Source organism: Ischnura elegans, chromosome 5, assembly GCF_921293095.1.
Source record: "Ischnura elegans chromosome 5, ioIscEleg1.1, whole genome shotgun sequence".
In the NCBI taxonomy this organism is placed as follows: Eukaryota; Metazoa; Arthropoda; class Insecta; order Odonata; family Coenagrionidae; genus Ischnura; species Ischnura elegans.
The window spans coordinates 89,391,566-89,411,381 of NC_060250.1; the positions used below are offsets into that span (position 1 = coordinate 89,391,566).

Here is a 19,816-nt window from a genome sequence, read left to right on the forward strand (position 1 = left end):
ATGGTCATGCTTCACCCTCTGCAGTATGCTGTGCTTATGCCATACGCGATAGCATCAGTGAAGAACTTCACCTCCTATGAATGGTTCCGTACTTTCCAGGGTGAGTTGGCTTCTATCCAGCGAGTGTTTTCCGTGTGGGTTCAATGAAGTCCGGTTTAATTTTTATTAGTTATATTTTTATTCGTTTTCGGACCATAGCCCTTCCAAAGAAAGAAGTGAGAACTTTAAAAGATGGACTGAAAATAATTGAAGATGAAGAAAAGAATCCGGGAAAGTAGCGCATGAGTATTGCAATGCCTCGGGTTGTCCGCTAGCACATGATGGCAAGGGTGGGGGTAGAGCGAGATGCCTGGTGAAAACAAGAAGTGGGATGAAGCTGAGGATCAGGTGGGCGTGCTGCTGACGATTAACGTAACATTGCTCATGCATTACACATTGCCTCAATCATATTAAAAATTTAATTGTAAGAAGTAAAATTTCAAATTTTGGCCTTTGTGATCCATCTCACAACTAATCACTGCATCGGCGAAAGCGGTTGTTTTAGGCATTACATGCATATTGCTCTCTTAAATACGTGTACTTGAAATGGCATTTGATGGATAAGAATTTTTACATCAGACAGATATCCATAATAGCAGTGCAAATGCCAAGTGGAGTGCAAACATTTTTTAGCAAGGTGGTGTGTTCCTTTAGGATATTTGAGAGAGATATAAGTCAAATCAACAATATGACCTAAGTGTTTCGATAAAGTAATAATATTCCTGTAATTAGCTAAACTTGTTTGATTCCCTTAATGAATATCATAATTACGCACGAAAATCCAGCGTTTCCTGGGACATAGGCAACCTAGCCAGACTTTCCTGCATTGGTCGTTTTTTTCATCCACCCCCCAGAAAAATGATAGATCAAGGTTCCACTGAACCTAGTTTATATTTTGGCCAAAATGTTTCTTGAAGTGAGCCCTGTTGATACCCCTCACCCAGGGGCCAAGAGAGGGTATGTAGCTGGTAGATTCAACAAAAACGCTTAGTACTGATTGCAGCTGTTGCTATTCGGACAAGAAAGGCAGTGAAAGAAGCATGAATAAAGAAACACAATCCGAAACAAAGAGACTTGAACTCTGGGTGTGTCCGAATGATTTTTTTTTGCATTGAAGCTAACTGGAGCACAGAATATACGATGATCCATCTGCTAATAAGTATCACCCCCTCTCCTCTTATTCTTCCCGTTCCTCCCCCCCTTCCGCCAACAGCTAGTGCTTCCATTCCCAGACAGCGGCCGTGTTAAAGTCTACAAAATTGTTACATTTGGCCCACACTTATGGTTTTCCTTCAACAAGTTATCCAATAACGCTGTCAACTGCGTCTTGGTGAGTCACCGGAATTACTGCTCGGCATTGACGTCTGTAGGACGCTTGAGCTTATGCCGCTGTGAGACAATATGCCTTTTTGCCGGCCACCGTTCACGCTATGACGCTGTGAAATCCGGTTGTGGTGGTGTGTTCCTTTAGGAAATTTGAGAGAGATATAAGTCAAATCAACAATATGACCTAAGTGTTTCGATAAAGTACTAATATGCTTGTAATCAGCTAAAATCTTGTTTGAATCCCTTAATGAATATCATAATTACTTGCCAAAATCCAGCGTTTCCTAGGACCTAGGCAACCTAGCCAAACATTCCCACATTGATTGTTTTCCCGCATTCATAGTTTTTTTTTCATGCATCCCCTGAAAAACGATAGATTGAAGTTCCACTGTATATCTGTTCTTGAAAAACAGCCACAATATATTATATACACTGGATATTTTCTGTATTATTTCCTCTGTATCTCCCGCAACACAAAAGAGTGAATCTTCATAAGGCCATAATCCGGCCCATTATTTCATACGCTGCATCAGCATGGATTGGTGTTGCAAGCAAATCTGCTCAGCATATCCTGGAAGTAGCAGAGAGAAAATTGCTTCGGGTTGCCCTTTGTCGCGGATGGACACTGCATAATGATGCCTTGTGGCCATTAGCACGGATGGAGCCGCTGGAGGAGACTCTTCGTTCACAGACACAGAAATTTTTCCAGGAGGTCGCGGAATCAAAGTTTCCCGAGCTGCGATGGATAGCAGAAATCCCTGTCCGGCCCTGGGACAAATACAGAAGACCCTGCGTCGGAACCGGTCAAACCGAAGATCTTCCTCCGAAGGAACAGAAGAATACGGTCTCGTAATGGGATGTACAGCCTCAACACGGAAGGCTTTTACAGGGAATAAGTCCCTTGGCAATGTGGAACCCAAAGCGAATCATAATCTGAAGAGCCCAGGAGTGCTGAGCAGATTAATACCAACATAAGATTGGTATGAAGTACCACGCGTTTCTATTTCCTCCGAGTTTACCTCCTGCATAAACAGCCAATGGAGATTGATGGTATTCCTGTGTTTTACTATGACTCCCGAAAATTACACTTCCTCCTAAAAGTTGATCTGTATTCAGTGCTTCTATTCTATTCAGTGCAGTCTATTATAATGCAGTGCTTCATTCTATTCACAAATCCAGTTCCTGCCGCTTTTAGTAGCATATGCTCTTCAACTCCGTAGCTATTACATCCACCGTATTGATGCTCTTGGGCACAGTAGATGAGTAGAACTTAAACATGGCAGTTATTAAAACTTAGCGTTGTTAATATCCATCTAAATGTAGTTGCTTATGCGAGGAACTTTGTAATAAAGTCATTTTGTAACTGCCGGGACCGGTACTGAGGTTCATAATTTCGTAAAAATGAAAATTTCGTAATAACACTTCTTTTACTACAGCTTGGATAGCCCTTTTTGTTAGGACCAACGATTTGCTGCATAATAGCGAGAACATCGTAATAACGTTGTTCGTATTAAAGAGAGTCTACTGCATTGCTACCTGGATATTTTGCACTTGGGCACTTTCCTTCTCCATAAGGAGCACTAAGGGGCTTGATTCTACCAGATCAGCCCTGGTGGCAGGGGGTACCTCCTGCACAGGGGGCCTCTTCTGCACTGGCTGGCAGCTCAAATTGTGAACTCCTGCAACCCAAGGTTTAAGAGGAAGTCTACCGCCTGCATCCTGTTTACTCATCAGAGTCTACCTTTACATTTAAAGTGATAAATTACTGAAGTAGTATGAGTTCCTACTCGGATATTAAAATCATGAATTGTTTAGAGCATTTATTAATTTTTAAATCATGATGTTCAAATATTTACTCAATAATTCTCATACTAATTAACTATTAATTTTTATTTTCCAGTCTCTCTTATATAACTGAAGAAATGAGGCCAGGTCGCAGCCCTCTTTTTGAGGCTCAGTTTTTGCTTGTGGAGCCTCTGGTATTATTTAAGCCATCGATGGATTTAGAAGATCCAGATGGGTTTTATGCATTAGTAGAGAGCATTATTGGAAATATTGTTGAAGCATCTACATTAATACCAAGGATTAGCCAAGCAGATCCAGAAAGAACACATTATTTAGTAAGTCATATTTGTAACTTGACAATTTTTAAAAGTCTTTGAAATAATGATAATCAAATACGAAACTCTATGAACATAAATTATTATTTATTTGTAATAAAATTTAGTATGTGTTTGACTTTTTAACAATAGCTAACATTTGTCAAACTGCTAAGTGATAGGTACCAGTTGTGACGCAACTGTATGAGGGGATTAGCTAAATTTGTGTGATATAATTTATGAAATAATGTGAAGAAATTAAAAGATAACTATAGTTCTGAGGAAAATAATGCAAAATTGGAAAAGGAAACCATAAGTGTAAATAGAAACGTAATTTTCACAGCATATACATGAAGATTGGACTTGTTGGTCGCTATTCTGAATGTGATTACAATTGTGGTATTCTCCAAAAGTGTGGGAAATATTATAATCCTCAGAGCTATTCTGAACCTGTTGGGTTTTTTTGGTCAATCAATCAACCGAGCTTTTCTCAATGGGGTTTTATTCGGTGAAGTTGAATAACATAATGACATTACATGACACAATCAGGTGCTTCTCCCCCTGCGTCTGGCTCACGTCCACCTTATATACACTCGGTCGCCTGATACCTGGAATGAGAAGAGATGGAGGGAAATTTCCCAAGGAAGGAGGGGAAAAACCCAAGAAAGGGAAGAAAAGAGGGAACGGGATGGGTTCCTCGGCACTCCCTGTGCCTACCCCAACAGACCCAGTCACATTTCAGTATTCTGAATGGAGTAATCACAGTTGAAACACATCCGGAAGTTGTTCTTCTCAAGATTTTCAGTATTGCTTTAAACATTTGCTATTATGAACGGCAATCAGGCTATGAATTCCAACCTGCCAGATGTAATGTATTTATTCTTGCACAGGCCTCAGGGGATGAAGCTCACATCCACCGTATTAGCTACAGTCTTTATCATGGAATTATTGAGAAATAAGGAATGAAGCCCTAAAAATAAATTTAGGCACAAACATATTCAAAGATGTAATTTATCAATGGAACAGAATGTTTCAAATTATCTTCCATGATCTACTTTATCAGGAGTAACTTAAATAACTTCAAAGTCATCTACCATGCAGATGTGATTTTGATATTAACTTACATAGTGGTATGCTTGCTGGAAGTTGTACCGTTGCAATACAGTTGTTATTAATAGGGATTAAATTTGTGATAGAATAAAATGAAACTAGTGAATGGGATAACTTTTGGGGACATGGTGATTGAATATTATGTTGCAGACTGTGTTTATCGCTTTAAGTTGCACTATGGATAAATATCAGCACCAGCATGTCAGGAAAAGTTTTGCTAAAAAATAACCTCAAGTAGCTATCATATAATTTAGGGGGACAAAGTGAAACCCGCACTGTATCTGAAACTAAGGTTTAGTGGGGTGTATCAAAAGAAGTTTTAACTGTATTATTTGAAAATGACATGCTGCCTGCGAGAGTAGTTGCTACCATAATGTTAGAATGTTCTTTTTAAAGTAGCACGGAAAAATAAATAGCAAAATTCATGAAATTGAGGGATTGACTCATTTTCATGGATTTTGTTCTGCCTTGCTTTTACTAAATTGACATTTCATTTACGACGTCTTACATTTATGTCCGTTTTAACTTCTATTCATTTTATTTACTGCCTGCTTCACCCTTATTGTTACTCCTTCAGTTTCTTTTCACTTTTATCACTTTGCTCTTGACTGTACTCTAGGTTACAAGAGGAAACGCTTTTTGAGGAGCTGACTCAATAGCTTTACAACCTGGCTTTGTGATATGAAGTTATCTTCATAGCTACAGAAATCCTCAATCGAGAAACTTACAGAAACCGCAGTCATATCTTAAGTAAATTTATTCTTAAGGGTTCCTTGGTATTTCATGTAATTACTGTAATACAAATGCTACAGAAACAAGACAATAGATAAGCCTACTGGTTGTTATGTATGATGATGTAGAGGAATGCTAGGTATGGAAAAGTGGTTCAAGATTTAGGAGTTAAGATTTAAGATTAAGATTTAGTTGTTGCTAGAAGCACACAAATGTGTTAGTATGGTTGAGATGGACTCTATTTACACTTCAGTGGGCCCAAGACAGTATTAGCTTCATTTAATCATGTAGGATCTTTTCCTCCCTGATTTACTTTTTGGGGATTCATGCTTGAAAAGGATAATTTTTTATCGCATTTTCTGTCTAAGATCATATATATCTCAGCTTATATCAGGTGATTTTATGAATGTTTTATTATTTATTTATCATATTAGGTCATATAATATAAGTTCAAGAATTCTTATTTATCGATCTACCATTTCTAAAACCTGTTTGGTATACTATTGCTTTGTTTTTCTGTTTTTAGAAATTTTATTTACCTTAAATTAATAATTACAATCTTTAAATATATTTTTGATGTGGCAGGATGATGCTGAGAGCAACTTGATGACTACAGAATTTAGGGCTGATATTCTTATGAGGACTTCTGAAGTTACCAAAGAGGTAATTATATTTACTCAATTTATTGAATGTAATATTAACTATTTATTTTGAATCATGTCCAGTAGTTTTAATCCAGTCTCATGTGAATATAATCAGTCTTTATTTTTTTATCATGCAATACTGCCATTTTCAATGAAAAGAATATTGGTTACAGCTATTACAAAGGCAAAATAACGAAACCACTCATGATTTTTTACGATCCCATTTCTTACCTCTACCTCAACTCTATCTAACCATAGTAAGCATATTGTATTACTTAAAACTAGTCCTCAACAAGCTACAGAGTTTTGTGTCCTATATTTGCTCACGAAAGGAATGTGAAAATAATGTTCACCTCTGATGGCATATTTATGTATATGACTATTTGTTTTATTAATTTAGTTTAGCATGGTGGCATCAGCCCAAGTTTTATTCTATGAATAAATAAAAAAACAAAAACACGGCACCCAAACGTAGTCTCAGGCAAGACTGAAAGCCTTTTCCATACCCCTCGTCCTCCCAACCGCTGCACTTCTCTTTATCCTACCCCCACTTCCTCAACCAGGCAGCACCCATCCCACTCTTATTTACCCCATCCTCTTGGAATGCTCCCTGACTGTGGAAGTGCATGGTTATCTCTACTGGCAACGGGGGCAATTTTCTAACTGGAGAGAGGCTGGAGGAGTATTTTTCATTATCAGGGAAAAGGAAGAGGAAAACTTGTTATCCGCATTCATCTTATTGGCTACAACATGTGTTTTGTCATTTCTTGACATATTTTTAGCCTGTCCTTGCTCCCCTGTGACTGGGCGAATTAGCATGCCCTCCCACTCCGTTCATGCTAAGATACGGCTGGGCTACCGGCCTCGCCAATTCCGTAATTGACCCCAATCATTTTAGCCAAGTTAGGAAGCACGAATTGCATGTTGGGGAAAACGAAACGAAATGCCAACTTTTTTAAATCTATTACTTTATGTTCATTGGAATAAAAAATTAGCAATCTGCTAAATATTTGAAAAGATTGAGCCAAAATCTGACATCAGTCTGAAATTATGAGCTTATACTTTGGCTTTGCTAACCCACTATAAACATGATTAACAAACTTAAATGATGCTTGAAATACGTTGTGTTATGGGTTGATTATTTTCTAAATATTGTGCCGATTTAAAATTTTGCAATGTTGGTTTCTTTTGTGAACTCTTGAAAATTATACCTCAACATCTTGCCCTTCTGTAGTTTTCGTGTTTCATTCTTCACCATATCTTAAATGATGCTATGAAATGCTGGTATAGAAAAAAGATTTTTTATTTTCAGCACTAAAAATAGGTGCGCCATAAAGGGAAATAAATATTAGCGCGGAAGGGAGAAAGAAAACACTCAATAATGATTGAATTAAATTTTTCTTGGGTGTCTGTCCAGGAAAGATGCTCCAACTACCTCTAAGCCGACGATTCAATCGAAGATCCTTACGTCATCAATGCCATTGATACCTACCGAATTTGAGGTGCTGCGATTATAAAATATTCTCTCTTCTTCTCTGCAGATTTTAAATAGAAATTAGTTGTTTGCTTTGTCCTTTTCACACTACTACTTATTTTACGATAATGGCGCGACTAATTTTTAGTGCTAGCATAAAAAAATCTTTTCTCGATACTAATGATACTTTGTATAATTTTCGATATAATGGAGAAAGACGCACAAAAACTAAATGAGGTTAAGGCACATGCTTTGGGGTATCATTTTTGGGAATTCATGCAAGTGAACCAATACTTCTCCTAAATATGCTGATAAATGATAAAACTTGTGTTGTAGGAAATAAATGAATGTGGATAATAATGGTTCTCTCTTTATTTCCCCGATAATGGAAAATGCTTCTCCAGCTTTTCTCCGGTGGGAACCTTACTTTTGTCGACATAAAAGAAGAAAGACTTATTATATAAACATGGCACCTTATTCCCAGCATCAATGGCCTTGATGACGAATAAAAACTCCTCCGTTTTAACATCTGCAAAGATGATGGAGCAGCACGGCAGCAGGACGGAGAGCCTGAATAGAATTTACTTCAAATATTCACTGGTAGAAAATCATGTCCTACATAATTTCTGATCGTAACTGAATCATTATGAAAATAACTAATTCAAAAGATCGTACATTCACGTGTCGATATGGAAGGAACTACAGATATTAGCCTATGAAGGCTATTTTGGAAACGGGCTATGACCCTCTTTTTTTTCTTGTCACTGAGTGAAAGAGGGCATCAAAAGTGGCTGTTAGGCATAATAGTTGCTATTCGCCACTGATGAATTACACCACTTTCGTATTGCTCTTTTATTTTCATTTTCTTGCTTAGACGTGTTTCGTGTTTTTTTGGCCGTGGAGTCTACCTTCACTAGCTCTCTATCACGTAACTCATGGATGTGCAGGTTTGCTGTCGACTGCTTTCAAGGCCCAAGGAACAAAAGATGATAAAGAATTTGTAAATCTTAATGCTACAATATTTTCACCAAAATGAACTACAGTTTATTACTTGAATTTGAGACAGAGCACTCCATGTTAACTTCATTTATAACAGATCACCAGCAATTACAGAGATTAGGAATTTTTGGTGAGGGTTTTCTGGTGATGGTAACTCTTGCTATGGCAAATGCCAACACCAAAAGGGCCTTGTAAAAACAATTTTTTTTAACATTCTAATCATGGGGTCAATTTACGGTGCATCTGCTATCTCTCGTAATTGCGCGGGTCTTACAATAACCTGTTCACGCTTTAATGTGGTTCCACTGTAAAGAGCTGAATAATTTGATGATAATAAATCTTAGGTTCTCATGTTTCTTTCTAAAATATTTTCTTGCAGGCACTTCAATTTTCTACAACATTTGACAATTATGCATACTTGTGGCTCGATGATCGTCAAATCTTTCTTCAACAATTTCTGGTTTATGGCCGTCAGTTAACACCTGATGAACTTGACCTAGTCACATATGACCCATCATTCATAAAAGAAAGTCCACCAACTATGGCACAATTTAAAGAGCAGGTAAGAATGTTCAAATTTTTCTTTGAAATTAACTATTCCTCAGTTTACAGAAGTATGATTTGTATGATATACATATCATGATTGTCTGTTGAGGTTTTGCTAGTCGTGACTTTTCAATATTTGTGTGAGATTAAAGCATTAATTGAATACCACTCAATTTTGATTGCTATAAGATCAAAAAAATGAGTCTTGAGAGAACTCAACATTCTTTTGTGGTGGAGATAATTTCACTGGGCCTTGAGTTGTTATGTGGTATTGTAAAGTAAAATTTATTTTCTTTTCTTTATGCAAAACTTTGATGATGTCATGCCACATAGTTTGGAAAAGTAAGCTAACTGATAATTTAAGTGGTTTAATTGCTGTCGTAGAGCCTGGCTGTCATCACCCTAATCCCATGGGAGCCAGTGACATAATTTGCCATTTTCTTCTTCAAAATATTTCATTGCATAGCTTGTGATACTTAGATGTGGTGATTATGAGCCACTTTTTTCTCCTGCATTTTTGATTAGCTCTGCAGGAATGTCAGCTATCCCTAAGGGCCTTATTTTTTCACAGGTCTCTTATTAAATTGCTCATCAAATTTAATTTTAATTCCTATTTTTTTAATTGTTATCGGACCTTCTTTGGAAAGAGTACATTTAAATTGATTATTTTTTTTGTTTATAGTGACACCATATAAGTGACTAAGAATTATATTTTTATTACTAGCTGTTACAATCGTTATGGACTCTAAAACAAAAAAAATGGCATGTCCTAATAAGTGTTTTTCCACATCTAGTGTTCAAAATGTCATCCCACTAGATAAACCTTTAGCCAGCAACCTGCAGCCCAGGGCTGAAGATTGTAAGAAATTGAAGGGCATACAGTGCCTTTCATTTTATTGGCATTTGTGAGTTGTATGTTGACACCTTCAACATGTACATCTGTTCCTCACTTTGAAAAGCGATACACCATGAAGAAAACTACTTCTGGAAAGTACTCAATGGGATTTTATCCATCCCTTGAAAATCCAGTCATTTATGCATTTCTTGATCTTCCGCCTTTGTATAGTCTCTTTATGGTGACAGGGTACTTTTTGCATACCCCTTACGACCTTTGGAAGTATTGGTTTGCTCACCTGGGGCATTGACCTGACGATAATAGAGAGTGTCAGAGAGACCTCTATCAGGTTGGTCTTCCCGACCAATACGTTATATTGTTACATTTATACCTACAGGATATGTGAAAATATGGCCCTAGGTTTTTTAAATTTGATCTAGCCTAATTTTTGAATAATTTGTTTTCTTTTCAGATTGATGTATTTGGGGACCTTTATGTTGAAGTAGAAAATTTCACTCCAACTAAAGTATTTCATAATTGGTTTCGTGTGGATATTGGACCTTTTAAGCAAGCCCTATTGAATACCATAAGGAAATGGGGAAATATGTTTAAGCAACATTTAGTTGATCATGTGACGAACAGGTTTGTGAAAAAACATTATTTTAGGTTAAAATTAATAGTTTTTATAACACATTTTATGCTAATCATCAAAAACATTGTTGGCCTTGATTATACATGAAAGGTAGTGGTAGAATGAACATGTTTTCAAGATGTATCACCAGGAAATGAGTGAAGATTGTGGGACAAATAAGGAGGGGATTAATGTTAGATGAAGAGGGATTACAAAATCAAGGAGTTGTTAACTTAAGCAGTTAAACAATTCAGTCGTATGATTATTTTAAGAGATAGGATTGAAGAATCCTTTGAATCTTAAAAAAATTCAAGGCACAAATTCTATAATCTTTGTGCTGTTCTCATTATTTGAATCTTATGGATCTAAAAGCATAAAGGAACGTTCTTGAAACAAATTCTTTTCATTCTCAATGTTCTTGAAAGAATATGATGGATCATATTTATTACTGTATCTATTATCTTATAACAGCAAATAATAATATTATTATTACATGTCAACAAAATTTATTTCCTAAAATGAGTATTTTTGTAAAGTAATGAGTATTGGAAACTCTTCTTCACTTTTTAATAGAATACAGCTGATCAAAGTCTGTTCTTTTCTAATATGATAAACTTTATGTACAGGATTCTAGAGATTCCAGAGTTTTGAGATCCTCTTCAAGGATCTGGTATTCGATTTTTATATCTGCTCCTGGGTAAGTCTTCCAGTGCTTCAACTGGTTCTTGTACCTCTGTCTTACAAGGATGTAGTCAATCTGGTATCTCGCTCTCTCTCCTGGCATCCTCCATGCATATCTTCTTTGTTGATGCTGCACTAAGAGGGTGTCAGTACCACCAATGTGTTCTAATTGCAGAACTTGACCTCTCTTTTTTGGTTTCCTCAGTTTGAACCTTCCTACTGTGCTCCCATCACACGCCCACTGCATTCCAATCTCCCATTACCATCAGATTTTCCTTCTTTTTGGCTTTTCATCGATTTATTTTTCCAAGTGGCTTGAGGTATTTACACCTGCACTATTGCTACCTGCTACTGTGTCTGTTGGTTCCCCTTCCATCTTGATGAACGTTATCCTTTAGTTTTAGTGCCAGTATGCCTTCACTTTTCTTCTACATTCCTTCTTTAGGACTCCCGCAATCTTTTTGTCATTGCCTGAGTATGTACCTAAGACTAAGTCTATACCCATCTCTCCAGAAGTCATCTGCTCTTGTCAACTTGATCTTGCTCGCTCATACAATGCCAAAATCTAGCCTTCTCATCTTCACTCTATGGTCATCATTATTCTGATATTATTCGCATTATTCAATCCTTCAAAAATAGTTGGTCAGCAGGTACTGATGGTATACCCATGCATATCATTAAGCAGATTGCCAAAGTCATTGCTGGTCCCCTTTCTAAAATATTTAACACCTCCATATGCTCTGGAGTCTTCCCAGAGCTTTTCAAATATGCTTCTATTACCCCAATCCATAAGAAGGGCACTCTAAATGACTCAGCAAACTACAGACCTATATATATATCTGTTCTGTCTGCTTTCTCAAAGATATTCGAAACACTTTTTTTACCATCGTGTAATGAGTTATCTCAAAACCTCTAAAATACTGAAAAATGCTCAACATGGTTTCTGTGAATTCAAATCCACAAGTACTGCCATCTTTCAGCTATTAGACCAACTATGCACAGCTTTTCAGGAGCATAAATTTGCCGCTGGTGTTTTCTTTGATCTAAGCAAAGCCTTTGATCGATTAATCATGCAATTCTTCTCTCAAAACTGCAGTCAGTGGGCATCTTGGGGAAAGCTCTCTCCTGGTTGTCATCATACCTGACTGACTGCCAGCAATTTTCTAAATGTACTTCCAGAACAGCAAAAAGTATTACAGTTGTCAAGTCAAATCCCTTAACTGTTAAAGCAGGAGTACCGCAGGGTTCTATCCTGGGGCCATTGCTCTTCCTAATCTTTATTAATGAATTGACAGACAAAGCCCTCCTCCAAAATGCCATTCTATATGCGGATGACACCTCGATCATTTCGAGTGAGGTAAATAGGAGCGACCTAGTTGGATATTCTTGAGAAGGTAATGAGGTGGTTTCCTGTTGCCTTCCATATTGCTCTCCGACCCACTCCATGAATTTTTCTCATGTGAGCCGATGGCAGTTGATACTGGACCAATTCTCTGGATCTTCTCCATCAGATGAAATTGCTTCCTCTCACGAGTAGGGTCGAGTTTGTTAGTTTCTGTTGGTACCTGACGATGATTGTATACAATTGAAACACGTGCAGTACTCTGTTAATAAAATTGTGGGGAATATGATATCTTCGTTGATCATTAGTTAAGTTGTTCCACGACATCTCTCAACAAAAAGTTGACTTATTTGGAATTGGGAGTTGAGGTCACCAACAACTACACCATCAAGCTGCCTATTGAGGCCCAAAGAATGTTAAATCTTCAACATTTGGTAATTGTGGCCTTTTTTATACTCACGAAGAGATCTCATGAAAAATAAAATGCTATATGGGTTGTGCAGAACTTAGACGTTGATGTTAAATTGACCATGCCTAAGATTTAGATTTAGCTTCCCGTACATTAAGTCAGATTATAGAGCTCTTCAGTTTTTTCAAAGACTATATTGCTTAGCATTCTATTCCTTGTTATTCATAATTTTCCCCTTTTTAATTAAAATGTGAAAAATGTTTGACCTCTGAAAATCATAATCTAGGATAATATGAGTCATTATAACTGTATGATTATTTGTGGTACTAAGGCTGCTTTTCTGATCGTAGGGGTTGCAATCCTTACTTCATTATACAGTAGAACCTCGGTTATACGACCCTCAGTTATACGATGACCTCACTTATACGCCGATTTTTTTTGGTCCGGTGAATAACCCCATATGAACCCATGTATTTCCAACCTCAGTTACGAAACTCTTCACCTATACGACGACCTCGGTTATGAAACGTATTTTTCCAGTCCAATGTGATAAAATACCTCACTTTTACGACTTGTCAGAGAACTGATCTACGAGAAGATAGCGGTAGGCGCGCCGATTTTAGTCTCAGGAGCGGGGCTAGTATGCGCTCATTACATAGATATGTCAATGAAGAATAATAAGTTTTAATTATGAGCGATGCTGTTTATTAGATATTAATTTTAACTGCAGTAGATGATCGTTAATCCGGAATATCTATCTCTAACGGAAGATTGTCTAGAATTTTCCAAGGTTATGCTTCCCGTCGCCCAGCGAAATAACACCAAAATGAGCCGTTAAAAATCCTCGCGTACCAAAATTTTGGCTTCCACGGTCATCCAAAAAAGATTATCGTATTTGTAGTATGGACGTAAGCCGTTGGTGATTCAACACGATGGCAAAAACAGCATGCGTGGACTCATTCCGCGGGCTAATCCCTCATCCGCGGGACGAATTGAGCCGGAGGAAAGTTGCTTACGCGGCGCGCAGATCAAAACTGACCCAACTTGTATCTGCGGGTTTAAATGAAATATAGTTTGACCTTGACTGCCTGGTGGCAAGCGTGTATTTTTTAACTGAACGAGAGTTAGTACGAATGCCCTCGGAGAATAACTCGCGTCGTCAGTAGTAACGTAATCATTAAAGTCAAATTCAAAACGCGAGAGATAAGGCAGTTCCTTTCGACTCTGGAATGACTTATAACCATTATATCGAAGTACGAAAACGGTCTGGTGTTGTTTTCAGATATGGGGAAGCAAAATATTACGTGAAGATGAGTCACACGGCTTGTGAGTCGAAGTTCCCGGCGCTGAATTCGCGGAAGAATGCCGGCAGAGAAGCTATACCCGGTAGATTCAATCTATTATTACTAAAATGTCATGGGAAAATTCTTTTTTAGTGCGTAAACATTTTTGAGAGGGGAGATTTTTCCGGGCTCTTAATCTTTTTTGTCCATTCATCACTGACAGCAGTTGCGCGATTATTTCAAATGCTCACTTTAAAGTTTTCTAAGCACCGGAAAAGTGAACTTAGTCACGGAATATCCGGGGTACCAGTGGCGTAACTAGGAATATGCTTTGGGGGTGACGGTAGTACCTGGGGGGCGGCTTCACCCCCCACCCCTCCGAGGCAATGGGGATTCCCGTAAAATTAAAAAAAATTGGCATGCGTGGAAATATGTTCTGCATCATTTTGGCACATAAAATTTAACTTTAAGTAGATGCAGTTGCTGTTTATTAAAGCTAGACTTGTGTTTAATTTTTTTTTTAATTTCTCTAAGGCTTTGGAGAGGGATCCATCCTCTCATCCCCCAACCATAATTACGCCACTGCCAGGTGCTCCATATTATCTATGGCATGGTATTTAGAGGGAGAAAACTGACAGCTGGGGTCATTTGCGCCATGAGTTAAGAGAGGGAGTATAGAAACCCTGTGTTGGAATTAGCCAGGTTGTAACGATAGGCTTAACCAGGGCTTAATGTCCCATCTGCCCGACAGTGTGTTGCACTGGAAGTTCCGTCCACACTACTCTCAAGCAGGGATAGAGCCGTCTCTGAAAACTTTCTGCCTCTGCCATTAACCCGGGTCCATAGGGTGTGAAGCCTTCGTGATGCATTAGTGAAATTTTGCTCCCGGGGTTATTAAAAATTATAATTTCGGGGTTAATTTGGATGACTTTCCTCAGGTATTTCATTTCTTCAATCTCCAATCTGGGGTTTGCCTGTAGTTGGTAAAATGAATTTCCTGAAAACCGCTTTTAATGAGTCAACTTTTTAAAAAAATTGGCTTCTCTGTGAAAATTAAGTGTCATCATTCCGAAATCTCTCCAGTATGATAGCCTTGCAGCTTAGTACCTGGAATGCTAAACGTTCAACCATGGGTAATGTTGTTCAGGAATGTAAAATTATGTTTCTCTTAAAGTAACACATCATCTGTGGTGTTGCTTGTGAGTAAATAAGATTATTAGGCTTCAATTTCTTGCCTCCAAATGAGTAATTGCATCCTGGAAACAAACCAGCCCCTATTGGAAAGGATTTCATCCTGAATACGGAAAAACCTCACATATGAAACTTCCTCACTTATGAAACTTTTTTTGGTTTTCCGCTGAAAGTTTCATAAGTGAGGTTCTACTGTAATGCAGTTTGGTATTCTGAATGGTGCTGTGCAATAATTTTTTTAGGAAAATGACTGGGAAATTGATTATGCATGCCATTATGAAGCTCTGCCTTTTCCAGGTCGAGTACCTCTCTGGATGGGTTTTTCATCCAACAAAAAATTAGCTTACATACTTGTGATATGCTAAAGTACTTTTGTAGTAGATAGTAGAGCTTTCATGAGTGCATGTTGGCTGGAATTCGAAATATTTGACCATCACCCTTAGTAATTTCTGCTATCTAAAAAATGGTGGAAGTATAAATTGATTTATGCGACTGCATATGAAGTATATAAAAGTTGCATTTTAATGTCCAGAAATCCTTCAGTAATATTGGGAACTAGTCATAACTGAATGCTGCCAAAAATGCGGATGTATTGACCATCATTAATACAATCTCAGAATATACCCTCATTTGTTAGCATTTTCTGCAAATCTACAGAAAATTCTCGGACATAAACTCTATTTGGTTGAAATTGGCTTTGATAATGTTTCAAAATCACCAGAATCGTCGTCATTGGCATATGGCTGAGCATATCCTATGCTTTGCAGTGCCCTTGGGACTCTGTCTGCATGGGCAATGAAGATTACAAGTACCATGTTAATCAAATTATTTTTACTAATACTCAGGCTAAGATTTTGTATTTCACTAACCGTTGGAGCTTGGAAAGAATTGGTTACAAAACATTCATTACAAATAGGGTAGCGAAAGTTTCTCGTGGAGCCCAGTCCTTTTCAAAATAAAAGCGAGTCGAGTTTTGAAAGCTATTAAATCATTAAGAAGTGGTGCTGTGAGAAAAATGCATGAATGATTGGGAAGCTTGTTTTATTTCATGTTAGATTGTGCAAGGCAATTTTTTGTGAAATGTTAGTTAAATTTTCTACGTTAAGATTGCAAAAATGACTGCTGGTTTTTTACTCTGTGGCGGACGATGTAACTGTGGTGACTTACAGTTTCATTGTAATTACCCATTACGTACTTTTTAATTAATTGAAATTTTAACACAATTAATAAATTCACAAAATTTCCAATTCTTATTTTGTGAATTTGTGTGTAGTTTGTGAGTTATAAAGAAATTAGAAAAGCAAAGGTATCTCTGAAACTGGTGATTCTGTCTCCCCCGAAAAAAAAAATCGGTTGGCAAGAGTAGAGCATTTATAGAATTACGATGTTTAAATAATTTGCTCAGAATGCAGTGGAACCCCGATCAATCGTTTCTGCATTGATTGTTTTCCCTCATTTATCGTTCGCCGTTCCTGGTCCCATATAAAGTTCCATAAAGACAATGTAATTTTTTCCTGTATCTATCATACCCTGACGCATTGTTTTCCCGCATTGATCGTTTGAAGATCGCTGTCCCGACATATAATTTTTGCGCACCCATAGTTTGACGAAAATGAGACTAAATACAGTCGGATCCGGATTTAACGTCTTCGCATTTAACGTTTTTCCGCATTTAGCGTTTATTTTTTGGGGTCCCGATTCATTCCCCATTAGAACAATGTAAAAATAATCCGTATTTAGTGTTTCCGCATTTTGCGTTTTTCCGCATTTATGGTCGTAAAAATTTTTCCCGCACAAGATTTTTTTGCCCAATTTAACGTTTTTTCATGACGGTTCCTGCAAATGATTATCCAAATCTTCGAATTTCTGCTCGTCAACAAGAAGAGTCCCATAGAAGTTTACCAAGAGTCGATAGAATACCGGGGAACGCTTCTTCAACTGCTTTCTTCCGCGAATGCAGCGATTGGGACCTTCAACTCGCTAGCTGGGTGATTTGTCTTCTCGTAATGTTTCGCTCCCCTTCTAGTCCAAACACCAGGCATTTTTTGGATCAGATCCGATCTAATGGAGCAAAGTCATCCCTTAATAACCTCAAAATACCTTATCCTTCACTTTTTGAATTTGACTTCGATGATACGTGACGACTGATGACACAAGTTTTTCTCCGAGGGCCGCTACAATGACGGTTTTCTCGTAATGTTTTCACTTGATGGCTTGTAATGCCAATGACGGTTTTCTCGTAATGTTTTCACTTTATGGCTTATGCCCCTTTCAACTCTACTCTCTACGGGCAGTCCATTTTTAGCCCAATATTTTTCCAGTCATCTACTTTCTCTTTTCAAAAGAGGAGACACAATATCATTTGCGCAGTTCACCAGGTGATTCTTTCTATAGATTTCAGTTTCCACGGAGGAACAGAGAAAGAACCGAGGAAGCGTTTCCCCTGTCATGATCGTGAAAGAGAGCATTCTTTCCCTACGGAACAACATCGTTTCACATCGTAATTTAGATATCCCAGAGCCCATTTACCGACATGCGGTTGGTTGATATCGCTGTCGATTCAAAGATATTTATCTGGGGCTATTTTATGTCAAAAGAGAATGACAATCGGAGTTTTGACGAATTATCACGGTCCATGACTCTAAATAAATCGCTCATTCCGGGAAAAATCACCGCATAATCACGGTAAAAAAAGATCGCGGAAAAATACGAAAACCCAGCAGGATTGCCCTTGGTGGTTTACTTCGATATCATTACTGTAACTCTGACGAAATTGCCAAACTCCAGAGGCACTGACAATTTGTCAGAAGAAATCCAGTTCTGTTGAAGATTAAACCTTTTCACTTAACAGAGTTTCGCTAATCGCTATTCAAGGTCCAACCAAATTTTATTAAAAGCTGCGGTGAAACAAGGTGAGTCGGCGTCAAGGTGATTAGCGCGCCGCGTAAGCAACTTCTCCCGGCTCCATTCGACCAGCATGAGATTAGCTGATATATGACAATCTGGTGTTATCATCGAGTTGAATCACCATCGACTTGTAGGCATACTAGAAATAAGATTCTCCTTTTTTGGATGACCTCGAAATCCAAAATGTGCGCACAGGAGGCTTTTTAAAGGCTCATAAATCCCTCGTTTTGCGGAGGCTACAGAAAACTAGTTTTAAAGTATACCTGGATTTAAGTTTTAAAGGATCCGGGTTCGAATCCCGGTCAAGGCGAATGATTTTTTCTCCGTGGATCTTTCGCACGCTACAGAAAACGTTAAGTTGACAAAATTCCAATAAACCTCCCTTTTACTAGTTATTCGGTAGTTTAGAATTCGGAATTAGCGATCTTCTGTTATCCTTTTATTTAACTCATCTTTATTGTTGCAATGACGATTTTTTTAGGACATACTTACACCTTTTCTTATTATATTAGAAATGCTATAGTCACCTACATGTCACTTTTACAGAAAAAATTTTAAAATTTCATCGAGACGACTGAAATATGAGTAAAAATGGAATCATTGATGTCCGTAATGATATTCCGTGTGGGAATACTTTTAAGTTGATGTACATTATAATTTTCTTAAAATATTTCATTAAAACAATTGTCATCCTCTCATTACCTACTTATTTCTACTACCCATTTTTTTTAGCTGATTCCTGAAAAGTATTATCCAACCCTCACTGGGCAGAGAACATTTAATCAATGAATTTTTTGCTGCATGCAGCACCTTTTAGTTACTTAAAATAATATATTTTATTCATAAAAAGCCATTCCAATCATTACAGACCCTAAAACCTGAAAAAAATGGCAGGTCCTCATTTAATGTTTGTCCGCATTTAGTGTATTAAATTTTGTCCCCCCTGAAAAACCTTAAATCAGGATTCCACTGTATATACAATGCGACATTCATTTCGATCCACAATAGTGTATCTCAAGGTTCAAATAAGGTTGAGATGATAAAATTAATTGGCTTTAAAGATGACAAGTCTAAGCAATGTCACCCAACAAAAACAGATACCTTAGGAAAAGTGCAACTGAATATAGCTGATGCAGAGAAACAATCAATGTGGGGAATTTATTCAAAATAAAAAAGTTGATTTAAAAAATTTATTTGATGTACACCTTTTTATTTTTACAATCATTAAGTGAAATAGAAGAATAATATTTACTACGCTTTGTGCAATTCCAGTATTCAAGGTACTCAAAAATAGAGATATTCGAATATTTGAGCCATGATTTAATATTCAAATTCGATATCGGAGTTCGAGGAATCTGCTATTCGACGCATCTCTAATTTTAAAACCTCCATAGGTGAATAGTTAAACATATTGTTGTGGAAATGGTTCTCATCTTGCGGAAAGAATTTTTGCAATAGTCTCTTTGGTTTCCGAGATAACTTTGTTTATCAAATAGTTTCTATTTAATAAAGTAAAGAAAGTTTGTCAATATGTTATATATACTACAAATGTAATTGATTGAGAAGCA

General features: G+C 37.4%; 1 protein-coding gene across 1 annotated transcript in view; it reads left to right on the forward strand.

Annotated features, from left to right (window-relative positions):
• The window catches only part of LOC124159740 (dynein beta chain, ciliary-like), a 255,329-nt gene that overhangs the window by 72,835 nt on the left and 162,678 nt on the right, over positions 1-19,816 (forward strand). The window contains exons 21-24 of the mRNA XM_046535651.1: positions 3,266-3,485; positions 5,892-5,969; positions 8,803-8,985; positions 10,277-10,446. Coding sequence (XP_046391607.1) covers positions 3,266-3,485; positions 5,892-5,969; positions 8,803-8,985; positions 10,277-10,446 — 651 coding nt within the window. The remainder of the gene's footprint in view (positions 1-3,265; positions 3,486-5,891; positions 5,970-8,802; positions 8,986-10,276; positions 10,447-19,816) is intronic.